The following is a 20,664-nucleotide window of genomic DNA, read 5'->3' on the forward strand; positions in this document are numbered from 1 at the left end:
TAGGGTTAGAGGCATTCATACATTGGCATTTCTTGATCAGATCTTTCGTCTCTTGCGATAGCTTACTGGCATCCTGTCTAATGGAGTTACCACCGACTTCTACTGCACACTCCTTAATGATGCCCATAAGATTTTCGTTCATATCTGTTACGTTCATATAGAAGGTTGTGTCCAAGTACTGCACCGGGGTGGCCAATCCTGCTCTGGTGAGGGAGTGCGTTACCGGTTCTGGTCACCGGGATCACGCCACACTCCAGGCCTGTTTATGCAATTTTATCAACACGCGGATTTTTTTTAATCTGGTGCAAAATGGCGTGGCACTGGGATTCGAACCACGGTCCTCTTGCACGCGAGGCGGATGTTCTACCTCTACGCCACCGCTGCACCTAAGATGCGCGTAAGATGATAGCTTGGTTCAAATGCTTCTGGAATGCTTAGCTCACAACGACGGAAGGAGCCGTATGACGTCACATACGGACGCCTCAACTTCAGGATGGCGAGCCTTCACGACCGCCTGTTTAGTGCAGGTCCAAGAGCACTGTGGAGCAGGACTTTGCAGACTCTACTAGACCTCGTGGAGAACGTAGACCTCTACGCTCGCGTCTAGATACAGGTAACCTATATAGTCATCTTAGATCACGGTGCTGAACGAACCGTAACTATTTCTGTCCGTTATGTTCCTTGCCGTCAAACTGCGTAAAACTCTTTGATGTTCCTTGCCGTCAAACTGTGTACGCAATGCCACCCAAACATCTGGTATGTCTACTGAATCAAAGGTCTTTTTCATACTCTATGGAAGCCGTATTCAGTGCCTGATTGTACTCCACAGATTTATAGCTTACCTTATTGATGACATCTAGATATGATCCATTTTAGAATACCCCTTCTTGAAGCCAGACTGCTCTCCGAGTTGATTGAAGTGTTGCCCTCATTCTATTGAAGATTCCCTTGATGAATGCTTTATACAATACTGAGAGCAAGCTAACGGGCCAATAGTTCAATTCTTCAATCTTCAACATCACCTTTTCTTGCTGTTTAGTACAACGCTTTCATCATTCCAACCCTATGGTACACGTAAGAGGAGGAGGCATTGCGTACAAAGGGTCGCAAGCTTGTAAAGTATAATATCCTCTCTATGTTTGATCAAATCGACTGTTGTACAATCTTCTCCTGCCGCCTTTCTCTGGGACATGTCTTGCAAAGCCCTTCTAAGTTCATAATCAGTGTTTGTATCCTGTTTGTGATTACTTCAAGTCAAGGTGGCGTGGCTGCTCTGGCAACTAACTGTACAGTTAGTATTAAAGTCCGCCGTTGCCTTTACTGAATCATAGGCACTGCTGACGACATTACCTGCTTACCTTTAGGGCATACATCTTGCCCTGTCCTATGACAAGTTTTCTTCTCAGTTATTTCATGCGGCCTCCATCTTCTTATTGCTTCCTCATTTTTTCTGACGTTGTAATATTCAATATTACTTCCTTTCGCCTTGGTTTTCAGCTTTGACAGTTAAGCGCGTTCTGTCCAATCCCCTGACTAAGACATTTTTGGAATTTGTCGTTTCCTCATTACGTCCTTTGTTGCTTGGGACAGCTTCGCGCTCACATTCCGCTTGGTTAATTAGTTTAGTTAGAACGAATGAACAACTAATACAACGCTTAGTTCTAAAGCGAATGGCGATTCAGCGTAGCTATGAACTTGGGATTATTTGGCACTTGCTAAACTGCGGAAGAGCAAGCACAAAAACGAAGTTCAGAATAAACATTGTGTGATGTATTCCGCGTTATTTTCTTAAAATGGAGTGGTAAATCGGACGTCCATGCCAGCTGTTGGCTATAGCTTGACTAATTTCAGGCGCGCTATCGTATGCGTGTGATTGCGCCGTGAAGCCTTCTTTTTAATCGGCACAAGATGTGCGCGAGAATAGAAAAGAGAAATCCGCGAGGGAATGAGACAGACTTCAGGAAATCACGGGGATGCACATAAAAAAGGAGTGCTATAGCAAAGAGTATGGGAGGTTCTATTCATCAAAGCGATAAGCCTAAATAAATTAAATAGGGCACGCAGAGAACAAGGCACAGCGGGCATCAAGTTGCGCCGTCACCGTCGTCCCTCTCGAGACGGCGCGGAAGAGACGCCGACGCCTTGCTGTTCGAGGGTTGCGCCACGGGGGCCCACCACATGGGCCCAGGGTTATCGGATGGACGCGTCGAGTAGCCGGCCGGAACGTGCTCCGTCGGGCGGCCTTTCCCCAGAGGCAAATATTTACCTGCGCGAAGTTGGGACGAATGTCCAGCAAGTTGAGAATTTCGAAACAAATGAGAAACTTCGGGAAAACTTCATTGTTCTCGAAGATTCCGTGCTACCACGACAAAGAAGTCGCGGCTGCAACGATGATACGTACAGATGAGGAAGATGAGATGCGAATACATTGATCAGACAATATATATATATATGTATATATATCGTCTGTCAGTTATCTTTATCTTTAACATATATATACCTGTTTATCAACCACGCGGGCCTGAAAAGCGATTTGAAATTTGCATTGATTTATTTCTCAACTATGTAAAAACTCATGATGATGCAGTGACAAGAGGCAATGCGTGTTTGACAGAGGTCGCCGATCCCGCCCGGTAGCAGCGGCACAGCTCATACAAAAAACGCACATTTGCTACAAAATATTTAAATTACTGAACAAGGAATTGTACTCGGTATATAAGTGTACTGCGCATCGCTAGTTTGGGTAATAGTATTCTCGAGGTTATAAGCAACGATGTACGAGGGTATTTGGGAAAGTAAGTTTCGTCACTTTTTTTCTTTTTTGAAGAGAAGACGGTACACTAGGTGAAACAAACGATCGCCATAAGAATCTACGGCCTTTGCTCGTTCAACGACGGAAGAAGCGGTGGAGGAATCACGCATGCGCTGAGCGGCGAAGAAGAGAGAGGGTAGCAGCAGACTGGCGTGCGCTTGTTTATTCGAGTACACACCAAGATGACGCGGACAGACGTGCGCTGACAACGTGGTCGCCAATGAAAGCGTGCCCTGTTATCCGGTATGAACGGTTCCCTGCATTGAAAGCCGCACTGCCGAACGGTGCTAGGTGTATAGTTCACGATGCAATGGTGCGTTTTTCTTGTTGGCCATAATGTTTCCGTGTGAAAATCAATTACGAAACTTACTTTAGGAACGTCCCTCGTACAATCAACATGACTTGCAATATTAACAAGAAGAAAAAAACAGAATTGCCTGCAACCTTGGAGAAATACTACCCTCTTTCTAGCGGAGATGTTTCTTTCGAGCAGTTGCGATAATAGTTTCAGTTTCCTGCAATTATATCGCGTATTTTAAAATCTTGCCCGTGTATGACTGTTCGTTTCAAACCTTGCCCGCATGTATTACTTCGGATCCTTTATTGTTGACAGTTTTTAAAAAGGCAGTAATTCGACAATACACATGTTACGTCGTCAAAAAATTTACCATGGTGTCCTCCCTCCCTGCAGTTCTCTCGCTTCCCCTTCAGTTTCCGCTAGATTGGATATTGATGGAGTTCGCAGTTCTCCTCGGGCAATCCAATATATTCTCCGTTGCTCATAAAACACTCATAATGCTCCGCATCGCTTGCATGGGTAACTTACTGCAAAGGTCATAGATAGACACCTGCCTTTGAAGTTTGCCTACCTATTGCCTGTATCGCGCGCTTTATTTTGGCCAAATATAAACAAAGTGTCCTGCTTAGTTCACGGAGGACATTGCTGAAGCCACCTAGGAACGTGTTATGACGCATGAAAATAGGGAGGGGTGAGAAACTAAATGCCGGGTATAACGCATAAAAATTCGGATCAAGCGAACACTCAGCAACTGTTTTCAGACCGCACAAGCAACCTACAAAGGGTCAATTTTCCGTACACGTCACCTAAATGCTGGACTCATTTCTTCAAAATATAAAATACAGTATTAGCGCGATTCTAGCGCGTACCTTTTCTTTTTGAATAAAAATTGGCTTGAAATTTACATGCGCGTTCAAATCGCAACTAATTCTACTCTAAACCAAAAACAAAACCGATACTTTATAAACGATAAAAGCTCAGTGCAAGGTAGCTATAGCCACACTGTCATCGAACCATTTTTATTTCTTTTTAGATGCCTTGGTTTGTGGTCGCCAATTTCCAGTTTGCTGTAAATGAAATGTGGCCTTTCTAGTGCATTAGATGAAGCTGAAGAAAAGTTTCTGTGGTCGCCACACAGCGGAAAGTAGGTGTCGTCGGACTACCATAGCCACTAGCTGCTGAAGTTCAGCTGTGTGCGTGTCTGTGTGTCTTTGTATGTTCCGCAATAAAATTCCAACGCGGTTTGTGTCGACCGAGGTTTTTTTTTTTACTTGGTGTGCGCGGTAGAATCGGCACCAAGCTATCTTTTGTGATATTTTGGATATTTATGCGCTAAATTAACTGCACGTTACAATCGGGGGCACGGTAGAATCGTGCAAATGCGGTATCTCCTATTTCTGCTTCTGTCGGGAAACAAGTAATAGTGTGGCTCTAATTTAGAAACAGAATGAAAATAAATCGATAAAGTGATAAGTTACACATGGCTTCAGAAAAAATTCGTCAGTGTTTTATTGGTGTTGAAATGGCTCCGCATGTGCGACCACGGCCATTTTCACCATAGAGTTTCCTATACAATAATTACTCGAGGAAACTCTGGCGCTGCAATCGTTCAGCCACCGTGGGAATGATGGGAAGCACATGGATTTGTCTGACCTTCGTGCTTGTGGATTCAGACGTTCGTGTGGCTTTGTTTATTACGCTTTATATGCCTTCATTGTCGTTAGTTTCACAGCAATGTACAATTTTCGAAGTGGAGAAGACGCTGCGAACATGCGCAATCACTACTAATTGCAACGGTTCATCTTGCGAGTTGGCTAAATCGAAACGCGCAAAGCATCTCAAGGCACTGGCCTTGAGAATTCATAAGGACGTCTTATGTAGTTTGTCGTAATGGTTTCCACGTCGGGCTTTTGTACTTGACATTCTTTGCTCGAATCCTGCTGTCGGACAGCTTTAATAACGTTTCTTTAATTACTTATTACGCAGTACTTTGTTGAAAATGACCAGTTTACAAAGTCACGAAGCCGTTTGAAGCTAGAAGGACGAAGCTTAGGCTAGTCCATGTACTTCCCATTATTTCCACGCTGGTACCTTTAGTAATTATTGCATGAAGCTCTGCGATATTGACGAACATATCTACGATAAGTCGCGATTGCACAATTAATTTCGACAGCGATACCTGTAAGTGGTTTAATTAGAATTTTAATGGCGATAAGCTACTGAGGCTGCAACGCTATGTTGGCTAGCTCTGCATGGAGAGTCAGTAGTTCCAGCATTCGATAATCCAGCGATCTCATGCCCTACAGCACACCGTTTGTTGGGCGCGGCTGACGGCAATACCCTTATCCCGAGCTCCCCATCTCCCGCGCTCGTTAAATATAGCAAGCTGACTGTGTCTTCAAACACAGATACAGCGGTCCGAAAAAAGGACTGCTCATGTTGCAAGTAGCGCAAGCTGACATTCGCTGTCGCCGTCTTTCAACCCCCGCTTCACTCCTCGTCGGCTCTTTCATCCTTCGCTGTGCTCGTTCGCTCGGTTGCGAGAGACGCCGACGCTTGCTGGAAGCATTGGGTGCAGGAACGGGCGCACGAGAGTTGTACTCAAAAATGAAACCAACGGAAAAGCGTTGGTGCAGTCAGTGCCCAATTCAAGTATTAGAATAGTGTTCACCCGACCTTTACTATTTGCCGTGGTATGGGTATGAACGAGAGTGTGGGGCACACAACACGGCTGCTGGGCAGCCGTGTTGACGGCTGCTGGATGGTGCGTCTCACCTTCTGCGTCTTTCTTTTTTTTTTTGGCCTCGAATACACTATATACGCGTCTGTGGAGACCCTCAAGCGTCTATATACGAGCGGGGCGCCCATACGCCATCAACAACCTGACAGCACGGTGGCGACAGCCGCAAAAGCGGCACTGACGGCGATGAAGAACTGGCGCGCTTTGAGCGTCCGTATATCATCTATCTGAATAAAACTAACAAAAAAAAATTGCTACCGCCACTTCGAAGCCCGCTAAAGTCTTGAATTTTACTACATCGATAGGCTAACTGAAAAAACTGGCAGTGACTTAGCTCGTCTATGCCAGGATTTACGTAGCGAAAGCTGGTTAGCCTTCGTTAATATTGATTGCAAGTCCAGGTTAGTCTGGTTGTCTAGCTATGTTGCTGCGTTTAGCCAGTCGTTCGGCGCGCTGTTCATCTGTTTCCTGGGCGATTCGTTTCCTCTTCATCTCGTTCCGATGTCGATTCCAGGCTTCCTCCTGCTTATCAGAATTGTCGCCGTACATACTGCCGCCTCAACTGTGGTTGCGGCGCACTCGAGCTCTCCTTTTCAATCCTCCGACATGTTATCAGGCAAGCGACGCAGCTGACGAAACGAGCGGAGGCGAGCGCAACGACGAGGAACGCGGTGTGGCGTCACACCAAACGGCGGTGGCGGGAAGGCTCGGCGCTGCGCAGCGGTGGAACACCTGTGGCTCGCTGCTACTAGTGGCGCATGCGCAGTAGTGACTAGGGAGCGAGAGAGAGAGAGAGAAATATCCGCGGCGAGGCTCGCGTTGTGAGGTCATGTGCCTCCTCGGAGCACCGCCACGGCGAAATCGCAAGTGCGCGGCCAGAAAAGCTTTCGCTTTAAAAAGAAAATCACCAACAACATATACATGATATATCGATATAACCGCTATTTCCAGCGTAGCTTTGCTTCTTAGGATTATCAATTGTCATTCTCCCGTGCCCGTAATTAAAGCACATTGCCTCGAGCGGCCAGTCACGCAGCAATATTGCGTTTATTCGCGAGCTTGTCTCACGCTCGCAAAAAAAAAAAAAAAGAAAAAAGAAAAATGTAGCCCGTATTGAGCAACAAAAAAATGTATAGGCAGTGGTACTTTTCATATAGTTATAATATTTGAGAAGATGAATAATTACGAATAATTGCGCAATTAGGTGCAATGCAAAATAAAAATATCAATATCTGAAAGAACTACGTGGCATTTGCATAGCTTTAGATCTCAGTGCAAGATAGTTGGCACGCCACGTGTATTGAAACGTGCTAACAGAAGGCCGAAGAAGAGGTCCAGGTTAGAGTGTATGGTGAGCGCCTACGTAGATAGCCCCCCTTAAGAGCTATCATCTTCAATCCTGTAAGTAAACGCCACCCATCGTCACAGACGTGGTAGAGTTCCGGGGTAAGCCACTACATGGCTACTCCGGAGAAACACCGCCAACTAACGACTGAATCACAACCGTACGAGCTTCGCCGTAGGCACCGACTCGCCAACCTGCCAGCACTATTTCAAGATAATTGAGATCTAATGGGAGTCGACCAGCAGCCTTCTGCAAGGGCGTCTGCGTACCACTACCGGGAGCCGCGAATCTCAGCGACGACGTGAGCTAGTGGCTCAGCCGCTATCGGGTGAGCTAATATAACGGCTGGAATGCTACTACCTAGTTATCTTACGTTGGGTCGTTCCTCGTTTTCAGCGCGTTGGTTTGGTATGAGAACCACGAAGGCGCGTTGCCAACCTGGCAACGATTTGTGGACGAAATTATGAGGTGCGTTCGAGAGCCAGCCAGCCATGAAGAATAAGAAACGCGCGCAACAGATGTTGTCAACAGAGTGCTCAGGTTACCGGTGGGACACGCAGAACGTACATTGAAGCGGCACTGAAGTTGTGAGAGTCAGCGCAGCCCGCATGACTGAAGAGGACAATGTGGGCGACATTCCGATAGGTATCGCCGGGGATGTTTATCACTTCCTTACTGGGAAGGAGAGTCTCGAGTGCGTAGTTGACGTGACTAAATATTGTCGAACCTCCGAGGCTATGAAAACGCTTCAAGTGGCATCGAAGTTCGTTCCGCTGACCAAATTGTCACGACCATCGCCGCCCTTGATATGAGTCACACTTCGCCGCCTTGCAATATTTCGTCAAACATCCGTTCAATCGTGCCCGGGGAACTACGACGGCATTCTGGCGTTCCCGTGCAAGGTGGATACAGGCTGTGGGAACCAGTGTCTAGAACTATTATTGCCACGAGTTTCGATGATCACGACCATCCTAACCACGTACCAGGGTTCAGGCCCCCAGTTCTTCCAGTGGCGTCTTCCGCAGAGCAACTTTATGCGCTCCGCGACAGGTACTTCAGCCGATGGTTTCCTTTAGTTCATAAATGTGAAGTGTGTGTGTCGACTACCCTAAAAAAACGCATCAATTTTAACCACTCCTCGTGAGCGCCCCGTATGCTTCCAGTGCAGGCGCTCGGGGACACATCACCCAGTTCTGGCGTATACTCGACGTCGACCATCTGCGACGCTTCTTAAGCAACCGCCGACATTTCCACGGCGCAGCCAATGACCCGACCACAGCTTTTGGCCTTCGACTCCAACCTTCCAGCAGAACATGTACAAGCAGAGACTGCATAGTGATGCGCCTGCCATCTACTAAGCGCCAGTGACGATCCTCACCGCCACGGTCCAGGCCGTGGCTCTCATCCCCACCACCGGGAAACTAGACGGAGCGGCCGATGGAGGGGAGGTCGCTGGACATACCACATTACACGCAAGTATGCTTCTAGCAGTTTCAACGCTTCGAAGCAAGGTTCATGTGTTTATGGACGATGTTCTCACGATGGTTTTGATATATACAGGAGAAATGGTTTCGGTGTAGAGTTTTGTTTTTACCTAACAACGACTTGGAGGAAAACCGATGTTTTGATCACACAAACCTGCTAGCTTTTGGGCTGTGTCAGCGGCGAGTAGTTGCGCCTAGTTTCTTTGTGCACGGTGTCTGCCTCTTTTGCTGGCGAGGTGTTCAAGGCCGACTTCGCAGTCCTTGCTCATTCTACACACGTTGTGGCTTACTGTCCTGTGCGATGAGGCCTACTACTCAGTAGGCCTACGAAACCTACTGAGTTTCTCCTTCGGAGCGCAGAGTAACCTAGCAGGAAGTCCGCGATGTTTTAAGTAGCGGACTTATACAAAAATTCCCAAGTCCTTGGGCTGCGCCTCTCATTCTGGCGAAAAAAAAGGACGGTTCGTGCAGATTCTATGTTGTATACTCCATAACCAAAAAAAGATCTGTACACGCCTCCTCGTTCCATGATGTCATCGACTAACTGCATTCCGTATCTTATTTTTCTTCCGTGGATTTGCAATCTTGTCATTGACAAATTCTCATGGATTCGGTTGGTTAACAAATGACAGTTTTTGTTACACCAGACGGATTGTTTGAATTTACTCTTATGCCGTGCGGCTTGTGCAATGCCCCTGTAACATTCGAAAGCTATATGAACACAGTTCTGTGGGGCCTAAGATTAGGGATTTGTTTATGTTACCTGACAACGTGGCTATTTTTGTCTGGACAATTTACCAACGATCGCCTTGACGTTGTCCAAACCTGTGTGGAGAAAGCTGCGCTTACATTGAAATGAAAGAACTATCGTTTTGGAGCACACCAAGCACCGGTTCTAGGACACCTTGTCGGCAAGCTTGGGGTTAGGCCAAACACGAAGAAATTTGTCGCTGTCGGTAACATTAAGCAGGCGCAGTCTCTCCGGGATCTGCGAAGTTTCCTGGGCCTGTTGTCATACTTCGGCGTTTTGTTCCCACTTTTGCGGATAAGGTATATTTGCTGACCGACTTCGTGCAAAAGGAGGTATTTTTTCTACTGGACACCGGATTGTAAATCAGCATTTTCAGACCTGAAGTTTATGCTGACTTCAGGGCCGGTGCTACGCCACATCCATCCCTGTGCTCCTCCAGAGATCTGCACCGATGCCAGCGCAAACGGTCTCGGCGCAGTGCCCAATCAATGCCATGACAATGCTGAACATGTAGTCACAGATGGAAGCAGTCTATTGAGCATGGCACAGCGCAGCTGTAGAATTACAGAACAAGAGTGTCTTGCAGTCGTTTTCGCGGTTCACAAGTTTCTTCGATACGCCTACCGCCGTCGCTTCTCTGGCGTCACCGGCCACCACTCCTCTTGCTCGTTGGTTGACCTACGAGACCCGTCTGGGTGCCTAGCGTGATGGGCCAAGCGTTTACAAGATTGACTTTGTGGTATGCTACAAGGTTGGCGGCCGCCACACTGACACTGACTGCCCATCTCGCCTTCCTGTGCCGATGACTGAATGTGAGGCTGACAACTTCGATAAGTATCTTGCCGCTATTTACTCTTCGTTTCCTGACCTTGTTACTTTCCGGACAGCCCAGCACGACGACCGTAGCTTCGTCACATTACCATCATCTCAATATAAATAAAGTCGTTTCAGATTTTGTTTTTCTCTGGAAATTGGGAAAATTTCCGATGAGTTTGATACTTCGCAGCTAATGCAGCTTATCACTTTTCGTTGAGCCGCTAATTACCTCACACACTTCACTTTCTGCAGACACTGCCATATATAGTGTCCTCCAGTCGTTTTGAACTTAAATTGGCACATGGCATAACTTATCCCCAGGTCACCACGAAAACACGCATACCATTCACAAGCTTTCTGTTGTAGCACAAACAGCCTCGGTGTAAAAATGAGGGGAGCCTTTTCATGTTACGCTGTAATGACACGTACACGACATGTGTGGCACCATGCCCACTCCTTCCTTCCATGCTGTAACTTACGTGCTTATTTGTCGCCGACATTGATTGGCCTAATTTCCGAAGTAATTATATTTTTTTTTCTAAATGAGGAAGGCAATGAAACTGCATGCGCATGCATCATCATTGAGAATTGTTGAAGTCATGACGGAATATTTTGTTCAACATGATAAGTTTCCAAAATCGCCGTGCTTCTTGAAGCGAGAACAAATATCAGTGAGGCCTGTCCACATTCACTGTTTCTACCAGCGTCGATCGCCGTTGTGTCGCTCGGCGTCCACGCTCATGAGAGGGTAAAAATCAAAACGTTGAGCGCTGCAAAATAATTGCGTAATGATAAGATCTACCGCACATGTCGGTGCGTTGCTCTTCACGATTGCAAAACGTTGATGAGATGCGATTACTCTGCAGGCCATCTCGCCGACTGATGGAATCTGACCTGATGCGTTGAGCGTGCTCGCGCGATGGCAACGCGAAGATAGGACTTTTTCTATCGTGACGTCTAACGAAAACGCCGAAGTGTTTTAGAGCGTAGCTCTTAGGCGTCCGTTCCTGCCTTGAGTGTCGGCGTGCCTCGTCGGCTTAACCAAGCGAATGCGGAGCGCAGCGGGGAATGAAAGAAGGCGACAGCGAAGAGAGCGCGATGAGGAAAGCAGAAGAGGAGGTAACAGTGAAAGCAGGAAGCGGAAAGCGGAGGAGAAGAGTATGGAGAAAGGGGGAAGATGAAAGCCGAAGACTGGACAGCGGAGAGAGTGCAAGGAGGAAAGCAGAAGAGGCAGCAGTGAAAGCAGGAAGCGGAAAGCGGAGGAGAAGAGTATGGCGAAAGGGCGAGGAGAAATGCCAAGGACTTGATAGCGAAGAGAGTGCAAGAAGGAAAGTGGAAGAGGAGGCAACAGTGAAAGGAGGAAGCGGAAAGCGGAGGAGAGGAGTATGGCGACAGGGTGAGGAGAAAAGCCGAAGACTGGATAGCAAAGAGAGAGCAAGGAGGAAAGCGATGAATCCACGTTGAAGCGCCGCCAGATAGCGCTCACGTCCGTGCAGCCACGGCAACAGCGGCTCCCGCTGTCCGCGTGAAAGGAAAAAAGAACCATAATGCTTGCCTTCGCGCACAGCGTTCGCCGCAAGCGTTTCCCGGCAAAGGTTACGGTTGAATAAGCTGCACTTGCCGGGGAGCGGCAACTGTGTGGCCTGTCTATATGGAGGGTCTCCCAACTATTATTTGCCCAACTATCGCGTACCAAGATTTGAAAATATCCCAAATGCTATGTAGGTGGACGGAACTAAGGTAATGTTGTTTGCCGTCGCTTGTAGATAGTCAGAATATTTTTAGCATTCCGCCTAATTCAATAATTAGTCTTAAATATTTCATAGATTTCTCGAACATTATTGTCAGATGATAAGTGTCAATGGCAAAATTGTAGGGCAACGTGAAAAACTCTCGATACAGCTTTCTTTTGATCACAACGTGGTACATAAAAGTACATTTGCGAGCGCGAAAGCAGCCCGCGAATACACGCAAAGTTGGTGGAGCGGCCTGTCGCGCGCACTTTCGGCGTGTATTCGCGCAATTAACTAATTAAGGCTAATCATGTAATCTGGCGGAATGCATAAAATAATCTGAGTATTTCCAAGTGGCGGCGAACAACAATACCTTGGTCCGTTCAGATACGTCGCATTTACATATTTTTGAATCTTGGTGCTTGATAGTTGGGACACCGTGTATAGGGCCGCGCGTGGTGGCGCTGCCAGTCGGTGCGGTGATTTCGGTAAGTACTTTCGACTTCGACTTCTCAGTGTATAGCTGCGCCCGTTTCCCATGGGGGTTCCCTAAGTACACGAACGAGGCCGAGGCCTCGTTGGAGAGACGTCGCAATGTTTTCGAGTTCATAAACATACCGATACCCAAGTCTCCCTGACTTTATTTTACATCGTGTTAGCAAGAGATGGTAGTAGTAGTAGTAGTAGTAGTAGTAGTAGTAGTAGTAGTAGTAGTAGTAGTAGTAGTAGTAGTAGTAGTAGTAGTAGTATTAGTAGTAGTAGTAGTAGTAGTAGTAGTAGTAGTAAACGACTTTATTGAGGTCCTTAGGAGCTAGGCAGGGGGCCTGCTAGGTAGGTCCCTGCACAGTCGTTGGCTAGTCTCATGTCAGAACAGAGAGGCCGTGCCTCTCCGCTCGTTCACGGGCCCTCTGGACGGCCAGGAGCTGGACGTCTTGTTTCGGGTGTGTGATGGCCTTCGTCCAGTTTTCTTCTCGGTTAAGATCCCGTAACACAGGGCACTGCCAGGGCATGTGCCTTAATGAGCAAAATTCAGTGCCACACTCTGGAGACAGTGGATCAATGTCCGGGTGGAGCATGTTCAGAAAGCCCCTAGAGGGGTAGGACCCCAGGTGGAGCATGCGGAGCGTGCTAGCTTGTGGTCTGTTCAACTTATGATGGGGGAAGGAAAAACTGTGCCTATTCTCTCTGTAATTAGATGTGATTTCGTGAAAAGTAATTAGAGTGCCACTTTGGACGAGCTCTCCCGAAGTCAACCGTGACACCATCTCGTCGCGGCATATGAAACCTCGCGAACGGTCATGGGCTATCTCATTGGGGTTCAGGTGACCCGGTAATACGTATGGTCCCATGTGAGCTGGGAAACAGATTATGTGGTGAACAATGTCAGAGGGGTGTTTGCCGTTCAGAATCCTGGCTGCTTCTCTGGCTATCAATCCCGATGCGAACGCTCCAACGGCTGCTCGGAAGTCCGTGTACACCGTAGTGCGTTTTGAGTCAAGTAATGCAAGAGCTATAGCAGCCTGTTCCGCCATGTCGACTTAGGAGGTCTTCAGCGAGGCTGCCGAGAGGAGTTATACCCTGTCACTTACTATTGCTACGGAAAACTTGTTGGCACTGGCGTGTCGCGCCGCGTCAACAAAGGGCTCCGTTCCGGATATGTTCTTTAATAAAGCCCTAGACATCGCTAACCTTCGACCTTTATTGTTTTGGGGGTGGACATTTCTTGGAAAAGGGTTTACAATAAAGGAGTTCCTTGTTTCAATATCAAGTTGCGCGGTCTATCCCTGATTGAAGCTAGGACGGAGGCCTGCCGCATCCAGCAGTCTTCTGCCTACTTTGGAGTTTATTATATAATAATTTCTGCTGATCTTTGTGCTTCTATTAACTCCGAAGTTGTTTTGTGTAATCCGATCGTCATGAGTTTCACTGGGCTAGCCGTGATTGACACGCCGATCACCGTTTTGACACTTTATCGCGTGAGCGTGTCTAATTTATCTATTTACGTTTTGGTCCGATTGAGGGCCGCGACTATGTAAGTGACATTGCTCACGGGGAAAGCATGGTGAGCCCTAAGGAGTATATCCTCGCCTATGCCGCCTTTCTTGTTGGACACTCTCATAATTAATCTAAGACTGTTCTCATGGTGAGATGGGCTGCCCTTTGAGTCTATTGAAAGCCCTAGGATTTTGATAGTCTACTCTCGGGATGGTGTGCCCATGTCTAGTACGAACGCTAATGGGCACCTGATTGAGTGGGGCGAGTCACCTAGCACCTCGCCTAGCCTGTCTGTACAGCAGGAGTTCCGACTTTCCAGGCGAGAGTGCCAGTCCCGATCCTCCAGGACACCAGATTGTAATATCGTCAGCATATAATGCACGGCCTACGTAGGGAATTGCTGCAAGGCTTGCCGACAACTTGCGCATTGCTATATTAAACAGAAGGGGTGAAATAACGACCTCTTGGGGAGTACCCCTTCTTCGGAGTGTGAAAGATTCCGAGACTGATTGCCTCAACTTTATGGCCACCGTCCTGCTCTCGAGGAAGGATGCAACGAAAGAGAAGAATTTAACGCCTAAGTTCAAGGCCGATATCTCCTTAAGGATATAGTCGTGTTGTATCGAAGGCTTTGGTTAGATCCAGTGCAATGACCCCTTTTAGATATTTGCTTTGAGAGCCGATTATCTATATGTTTTGAGCAGGAGCATGACATCCTGCGTTGAAAGCAAGGGCCTGAAACCAACCATATTATACGGGAATAGTTCGTTCCGCTCGATATCTCTCGATATCCTGTTATCCACTGCATGTTCTGCTACTTTGCTAATGCAATAAGTAAGGGAGATAGGACGGAGGTTCTCCAAGCTGGGTGATTTACCTGGCTTGGGTATTAGGACCACTGTGGTCTTCTTGCAACTCTCCGGTACAACGCCCTCCTCCCACACTTCATTTATCTCTGTCACTAAGGCTTGAATGGCTTTGTCGTCCAAATTTCTTAAGAGCCAGCAATAGATGGTGCGCATTTTTTTGCGCAAGTTGGATAAAAAGTGTATGCTAGGTGTGCAACTGCATTGCATGAAATAGACATTTCTTGCAAATTATAATGAAGTAAAAAAATCTTACAAAATAATCTAAGTAGGTAGCTTGAGACACTGTGTAGGCTATACAACTTGGTATGTCATAGCCCTGCTCCGAAGACTGCCTTCGCGGCATATCGGACAAGACAAATTTATTGTGATAATAATTACATAGGCACCCCGAGCGAATTTGAATGGGAAAGCATTGCTTGTCCAATGAGGCAGAAAGCGGAGGACGCTTAAGCTACACTTTTCACAGTGGAACGCGATAGTATTTAAAGGTTCCTGACTGATTCTCACACTTCCCAGCAACTTCCGCTTATGCAAGCGTAATGCTTTCCTGGAAGCGCTGCCGCAGAAGGCAATGAACGAAGGCGAGCTTTCTGAGGCGCGTCGCTCCAACTAAAACAGACCTCATCGGCAGCTGGAAAAGGGGTCTGTGTTTGAGTTTCCGCGTATGTTTTGTGGCATATTCAAATTAAAATCCAACGCCATCCTTTCTGGCAGTTGTGTGTAAGTCGTACTTTACAGGTTTCCTGACGCATTTCAGCTTGAGAAATTCAATTAGTTCAGTAACGCCTATGCACCACGCGGAGTGTCTGCCTGGATCGGGGTGCTTTTTCTCAAACCGAAAACGTCGCCGCCACCGACGCCGGATTTTCTGATACATGGGACGCTTAACGCTGCCGCGTTATAATCTGGCGTGGTCAAGCGATGGTACCAAAAAGACACAGTGACGTTTCCGCGATGCTCATGGTAGTGTGCAATGGTACCGTGCACAATAAATCTTCGTCTTGTTTTAATATTTCGATAACAATTCTATGGACACCCCAAACGAATTTTAATGCGAAAAGATTGTGTAGCCTCTGAGGCAAACATGTTCCGTGATCAAGCGATGACACCAACCAGTTAGTGACGTTTCACTTCGTTCTACAACAGCACCGCGTACAATAAATCTTCATCTTGTTTTGCTATTCCAATAAGAGTTCTATGGACACTCCAAACGAGTTCTAATTCGAAAGTATTGTAGAGCCTCTGAGGCAAAACATGTGCCGTGATCGAGCAATGACACCAAAAAGTTAGTGACGTTTCACTTCGTTGTACAACGGTTCCGTGTGCAATAAATCTTCATCTTGATTTACTACTGCAATAACAATTCTATGGACACTCCAAACGAATTTTATGCGAAAGCATTACATTGTTACGTGAACGCGCAGTAGCTGAACTATTTACAGATGCTATTTATTACAAGGGCAGCGAGCAATGGCCAACATGTAAGCCAACGAACATCAAAGAAGGCTCGTCGCCCTCATCAGATCAGCAGTGGCCGCTTATGGGTACCTCCCACTAAATACAAGGATCATCACCGCCTTCTAGTAGCAGCTAGCAACATGTACCATGAGGCCGAAAATCAAGCCTGATCAAGAGATGGCACCAAAAAAGGAGCAGTTCCACCCGAAAGGGAAAACACCGATTGAGGTAGCAAATTCGTAGATAGCTGTACGAGGTAAAGATAGTAGTTTGATCGGCCGTATAAACTTGTAAACATTTGCTCACTAACTAAATTAACAATGATAGAATATGTAAGCGTGGCTGAACGAGGACATAGAAAGAAACGTGCACACATACACACAAAAATACGCACTTTGTGTGTCTCCTTCTTTCTAGGTCTTTCTTTAGTCGCGCTTACACATTCTGTCATGCATTCAAACCAACTAGCCCGCCCACGTGTTTTAACTAAATTAACAAGCACGGTGTGACGTGTGCATAGGTAAACATGAACGCATCTCGCTCGATGAGCGCGGAAATTCGCTGTCAAAACGATGCAGTGAGGAATCGCGGCAGCAGAAAGCGAATTGACCTTCGTGCATCTCTCGCTTCAACGAGAACGAAACGTCGAAAGCACAGCGCATACGAAGCTACCGGCATTACGCTCACTCTGCAAACGTCGCAGATCGCTTTGAAGATTAGGCCTGTGCGGGCGCGCCCTTCAGCCACGTCGCAGATTGCTTTCAGGACACACGAGCGCCGGCAACGCGTCCTTACTGCGTCCATCAAAGGCGTCTTTGCAGTTTCCGCAATTCGCGTGCCCAACGCCGTAGTAGACGCTCTGGTTGTCTCCACTACGTACGGAGCCGCTGGCGAGGAGGACACCGAGGCACCCTAGCAGCCGCCAAAGAACGCCCCCCCCCCCCCCTCCCTCGCCTGACCTCCGTGCCTCACGCGCGACAGGAGAGGGCACGCAACGGGGCCGCGTTCCTCGCACGCGAGTCAGAACCGCGTTCGGGGGCTCGCCCTCGCATGCTTCACTCGCACATACAGTATACGGCACGCGGTGACGGTGACTTTATGCAGAACCTCACGGCGACGGCGATGGCAGAAATGCGCCAGGAGCGTCCATACAATTGCTATCGCAATAAAAGTTAGTGACGTTCCAGTTCATTGAGTTTCAGAATTTCCGGATTGAATTGCGCAAAACTTGCGTTCGCTTCGCGAACGCGGGTTATGCGCAAGCCTATGGGTGCTATTCCATTCTGAGAATTGAGAGTAGTGTCTTTAAAAAATGCTTTGATTGTGTGTAACCGGGGCTGTATTTAAAGCGCAGCTCTTAGGTGGCCGTTCCTGCGTTTAGCGTCGGCGTCCCTTGGCGTAACCGAGCGAACGAGCACAGCGAACGATGATAGAGCGAACGCGGAGGGGGATTAAAGACGGCGATAGCAAAGAGAGCGCGAGACGCAACACGGAAGAGGAGGGTACAGCGGTACCATGAAGCAAAAAGCGGAGGAGGAGGGCATGGCGAAAGCCTGAGAAGAAAAGCGTTGTGCCGCGCAAGAAGGGCTCTGCAGCGACGGCCGCTACGAGATGGCGCCACAGTAGCGCACGTTCGTCTGTTCACCGATGGCATGCGTCGACCGCATCCACCGATACCATATATGGAAACTCAGCGCTTAATGAGCGGAGGTCTGTTTTCGGCGGCTGCTTAGAATCACGCCCACTCGTCCCACGCGCGTGGCCTCCCCTGATTAGCGAGGCAGTCGCACCACACTTAGCTCCGTTTGCAATGTGCCGCACGAGACAGATTGGCCGCGGCAGCCAATATATCGAGAAATGGAAGCACGTGTAGAGCTGCGCTCGAATTTCACGGTAGGGAGTTTATGAATCTTCGGTGAGTTATTTTATTTTCACTTGCGCCTGCACCGTAACACTTGCTCTTGATCGCGGTGCTGAGCAGCGCGATCGCAGCAAACGAAAAGAGCAAACTGAGAGGGCGAGTGGCGAGGGTAGGTACGAGCAACGAAAATGAGAGGCCAGGAGAGGAGGAGCGTCGTTATCTTGAGTTTATTCATGGAGGATACCAAGGCGAAAGCCTTAGACGGCTCATGGAACGAAAAATACCATGTATGGCGTCACGCCGCCTGTGACCATGGCACCAAAATTCATAGGGAGTCGAGCCCACGACTTTTGGTGGAACTCGTACTCACTTGGAGATATGGGCCAACCGGCCATATCTCCAAGTTGGATTCGAATTTCCATCACCAATGTCGGGAATCGAACCCACGACCTACGGTGGGAGTTGAACGTACCTGGCGATATGGCAGATTTGCCCATATCTGCAAGTTGGGTTTGGATATATATTGTGAAGGTCTAGATGTCCAACCCACGCTTTTTGGTGGGAATCGAGCCCTCGTCCTTTGGTGGGAGTCGAACCCACGATATTTGGTGTTAATTAAAGCGCTAGAACCCACGGCTTAGCATGGAGATATGGACGAATGGGCTTCTGCAAGTTGGATTCCAATTGATATAATAAATGTCGACAGTCGAATCCATGACATTTGGTGATAATTAAGGCGAAGTTTATTAAGGCACTCGAACCTATAACCGAAATTGGAGGTATGGACGGACCGGCCATATCTTCAATTTGTATTCCAATTGACATCTTGACGGTCGGGAGCGGTACCCACCACCTTTGGTGTTAATTACGACAAAGTTAATTTAGGCACAGTTAATTTTCCGTACACGTCACCTAAAAGCTGGACTTTTGAAGTGTTCTTCAAAATATGAAATACAGTATTAGCGCGATTCTAACGCGTACCTTGGTGTAACCAAGGTACACTGTAACCTCGACCTTTAACCACTGTAACACTGTGACCCTCGACACTGTAACTGTAACACTGTAACCCTCGACCTTTGGTGGAAGAAAACAATAGGAAGCAACGCATTGGAATGAAAATTTCGAATAATTAATCGCTCGGGAGAGCGCAGGCTTTTGTCTTCATCCTCTCTAGCCTATGATAAAGTGACTGTCAACTTTCGTTTTTGTCTAGATTGCAGGGTGAGCCCTGCCCGGCTGACAATGCCAGATTTGGTGACAACCTCTGCGCATCCTTAACCGTCATCCACTCTCCCATTTATCAAAAACAAATGAGTGCTACTACTACTATTGCTACTACTACTACTACTACTACTACTACTAATAATAATAATAATAATAACAATAATAACGTTATTTGTTATGTGTGCCGGTAGGAACAGCGGCAGCAGCAGCAGGGGAATCAACTTTTGTGCAGCCTCTCGCTTCAACGCGTACTAAGCGGCGAGAGCACATCGCACACAAAACTATCAGCTCTCGGTGCGCCTAGACTCTGTACCTGCGCTGATCGCTTCAACACAAGGCCCGCATAGCCGCGCTCAGCCGCCGCTGGAGTTTGCGACTTTGCAAACTGATCCTACTCAACAAAATATTGCGTTAGAAGCACTGCAATTAGCAATAATTATGCGCATGCGTAGAGTCTTATTGTCTTGTACATTGATAAATGGAGGGTTACTTTCGGAATTTAGGCCAATAAAAGATGGTAAAGCGTTGTAAGCAAAGCCGCAAGGAGATCTGAACCTACGAGCGTAATTCCCACGACAGCTGAATGATCCCAGCACCAGAGTCCGCTCCAGAGCAATATTAGCGCAATTTCTATGCCGTCCAGAACATTGTCACATACTGCGTGCTGTCGAATTCGCCATGTCAGTGAGCAATATATTATTGGGCCGCTGCTACGGCCTCTCTGATATGCTCAAAAATGCCGCCATCACAGAACGTGACACTGTCCGAATTAGCACCCCGGACGAATACCGAGGGTGCTGTGGTGGTGGCCCTTTGTAATGACACCACGGTTTCTGGGTGACCGTGTGTGCCACCGGAGCAGTGGTAGTCGTCGGAGTACGCCCAAGTATCTGGCGCTTGTTAACACCAACGCCCGCGACCGGCACTCCGAGATCGGGCAGATTTCTGTTTTATTGCGATGACAATTATATAAACGTCCGGTGCGCGTTCGTGCTCACGGCGCCGTCGTCGCCGCCGCCGTCGTGCCTTCACGGTATCTATGGCGCATGCGCGCCATCTGCACTGATGTTTAAGAGGGCTTCAGATACCCAAGCGACAAGCCGTGCACTTGGTTAAAAAAAAAAAAATCGAACCACGGGTACGAGTGTATAAGGCGAATATATTTGCGATAGCTACGGGGAGGGCTGGGCGTTTTCGTTGCCGACCTCGAGCTCGTCGAATCTCCCGGGGGTGAGAAGGCCCTGCTTCGTCGTTAACATTTCACGATAAACGACGTTT

General features: G+C 47.8%; 1 protein-coding gene across 1 annotated transcript in view; it reads right to left on the minus strand.

Annotated features, from left to right (window-relative positions):
- Positions 1-1,956: 1,956 nt before the first annotated feature.
- LOC129384359 (uncharacterized) overlaps positions 1,957-20,664 on the minus strand; it is a 30,752-nt gene continuing 12,044 nt past the window's right edge. Inside the window, exon 7 of the mRNA XM_055069744.1 lies at positions 1,957-2,266. Within this exon, the coding sequence (XP_054925719.1) occupies positions 2,085-2,266 (182 nt within the window). The 3' untranslated portion in view covers positions 1,957-2,084. The remainder of the gene's footprint in view (positions 2,267-20,664) is intronic.

Source organism: Dermacentor andersoni, chromosome 8 (genome assembly GCF_023375885.2).
Source record: "Dermacentor andersoni chromosome 8, qqDerAnde1_hic_scaffold, whole genome shotgun sequence".
NCBI classification, from domain to species: domain Eukaryota; kingdom Metazoa; phylum Arthropoda; class Arachnida; order Ixodida; family Ixodidae; genus Dermacentor; species Dermacentor andersoni.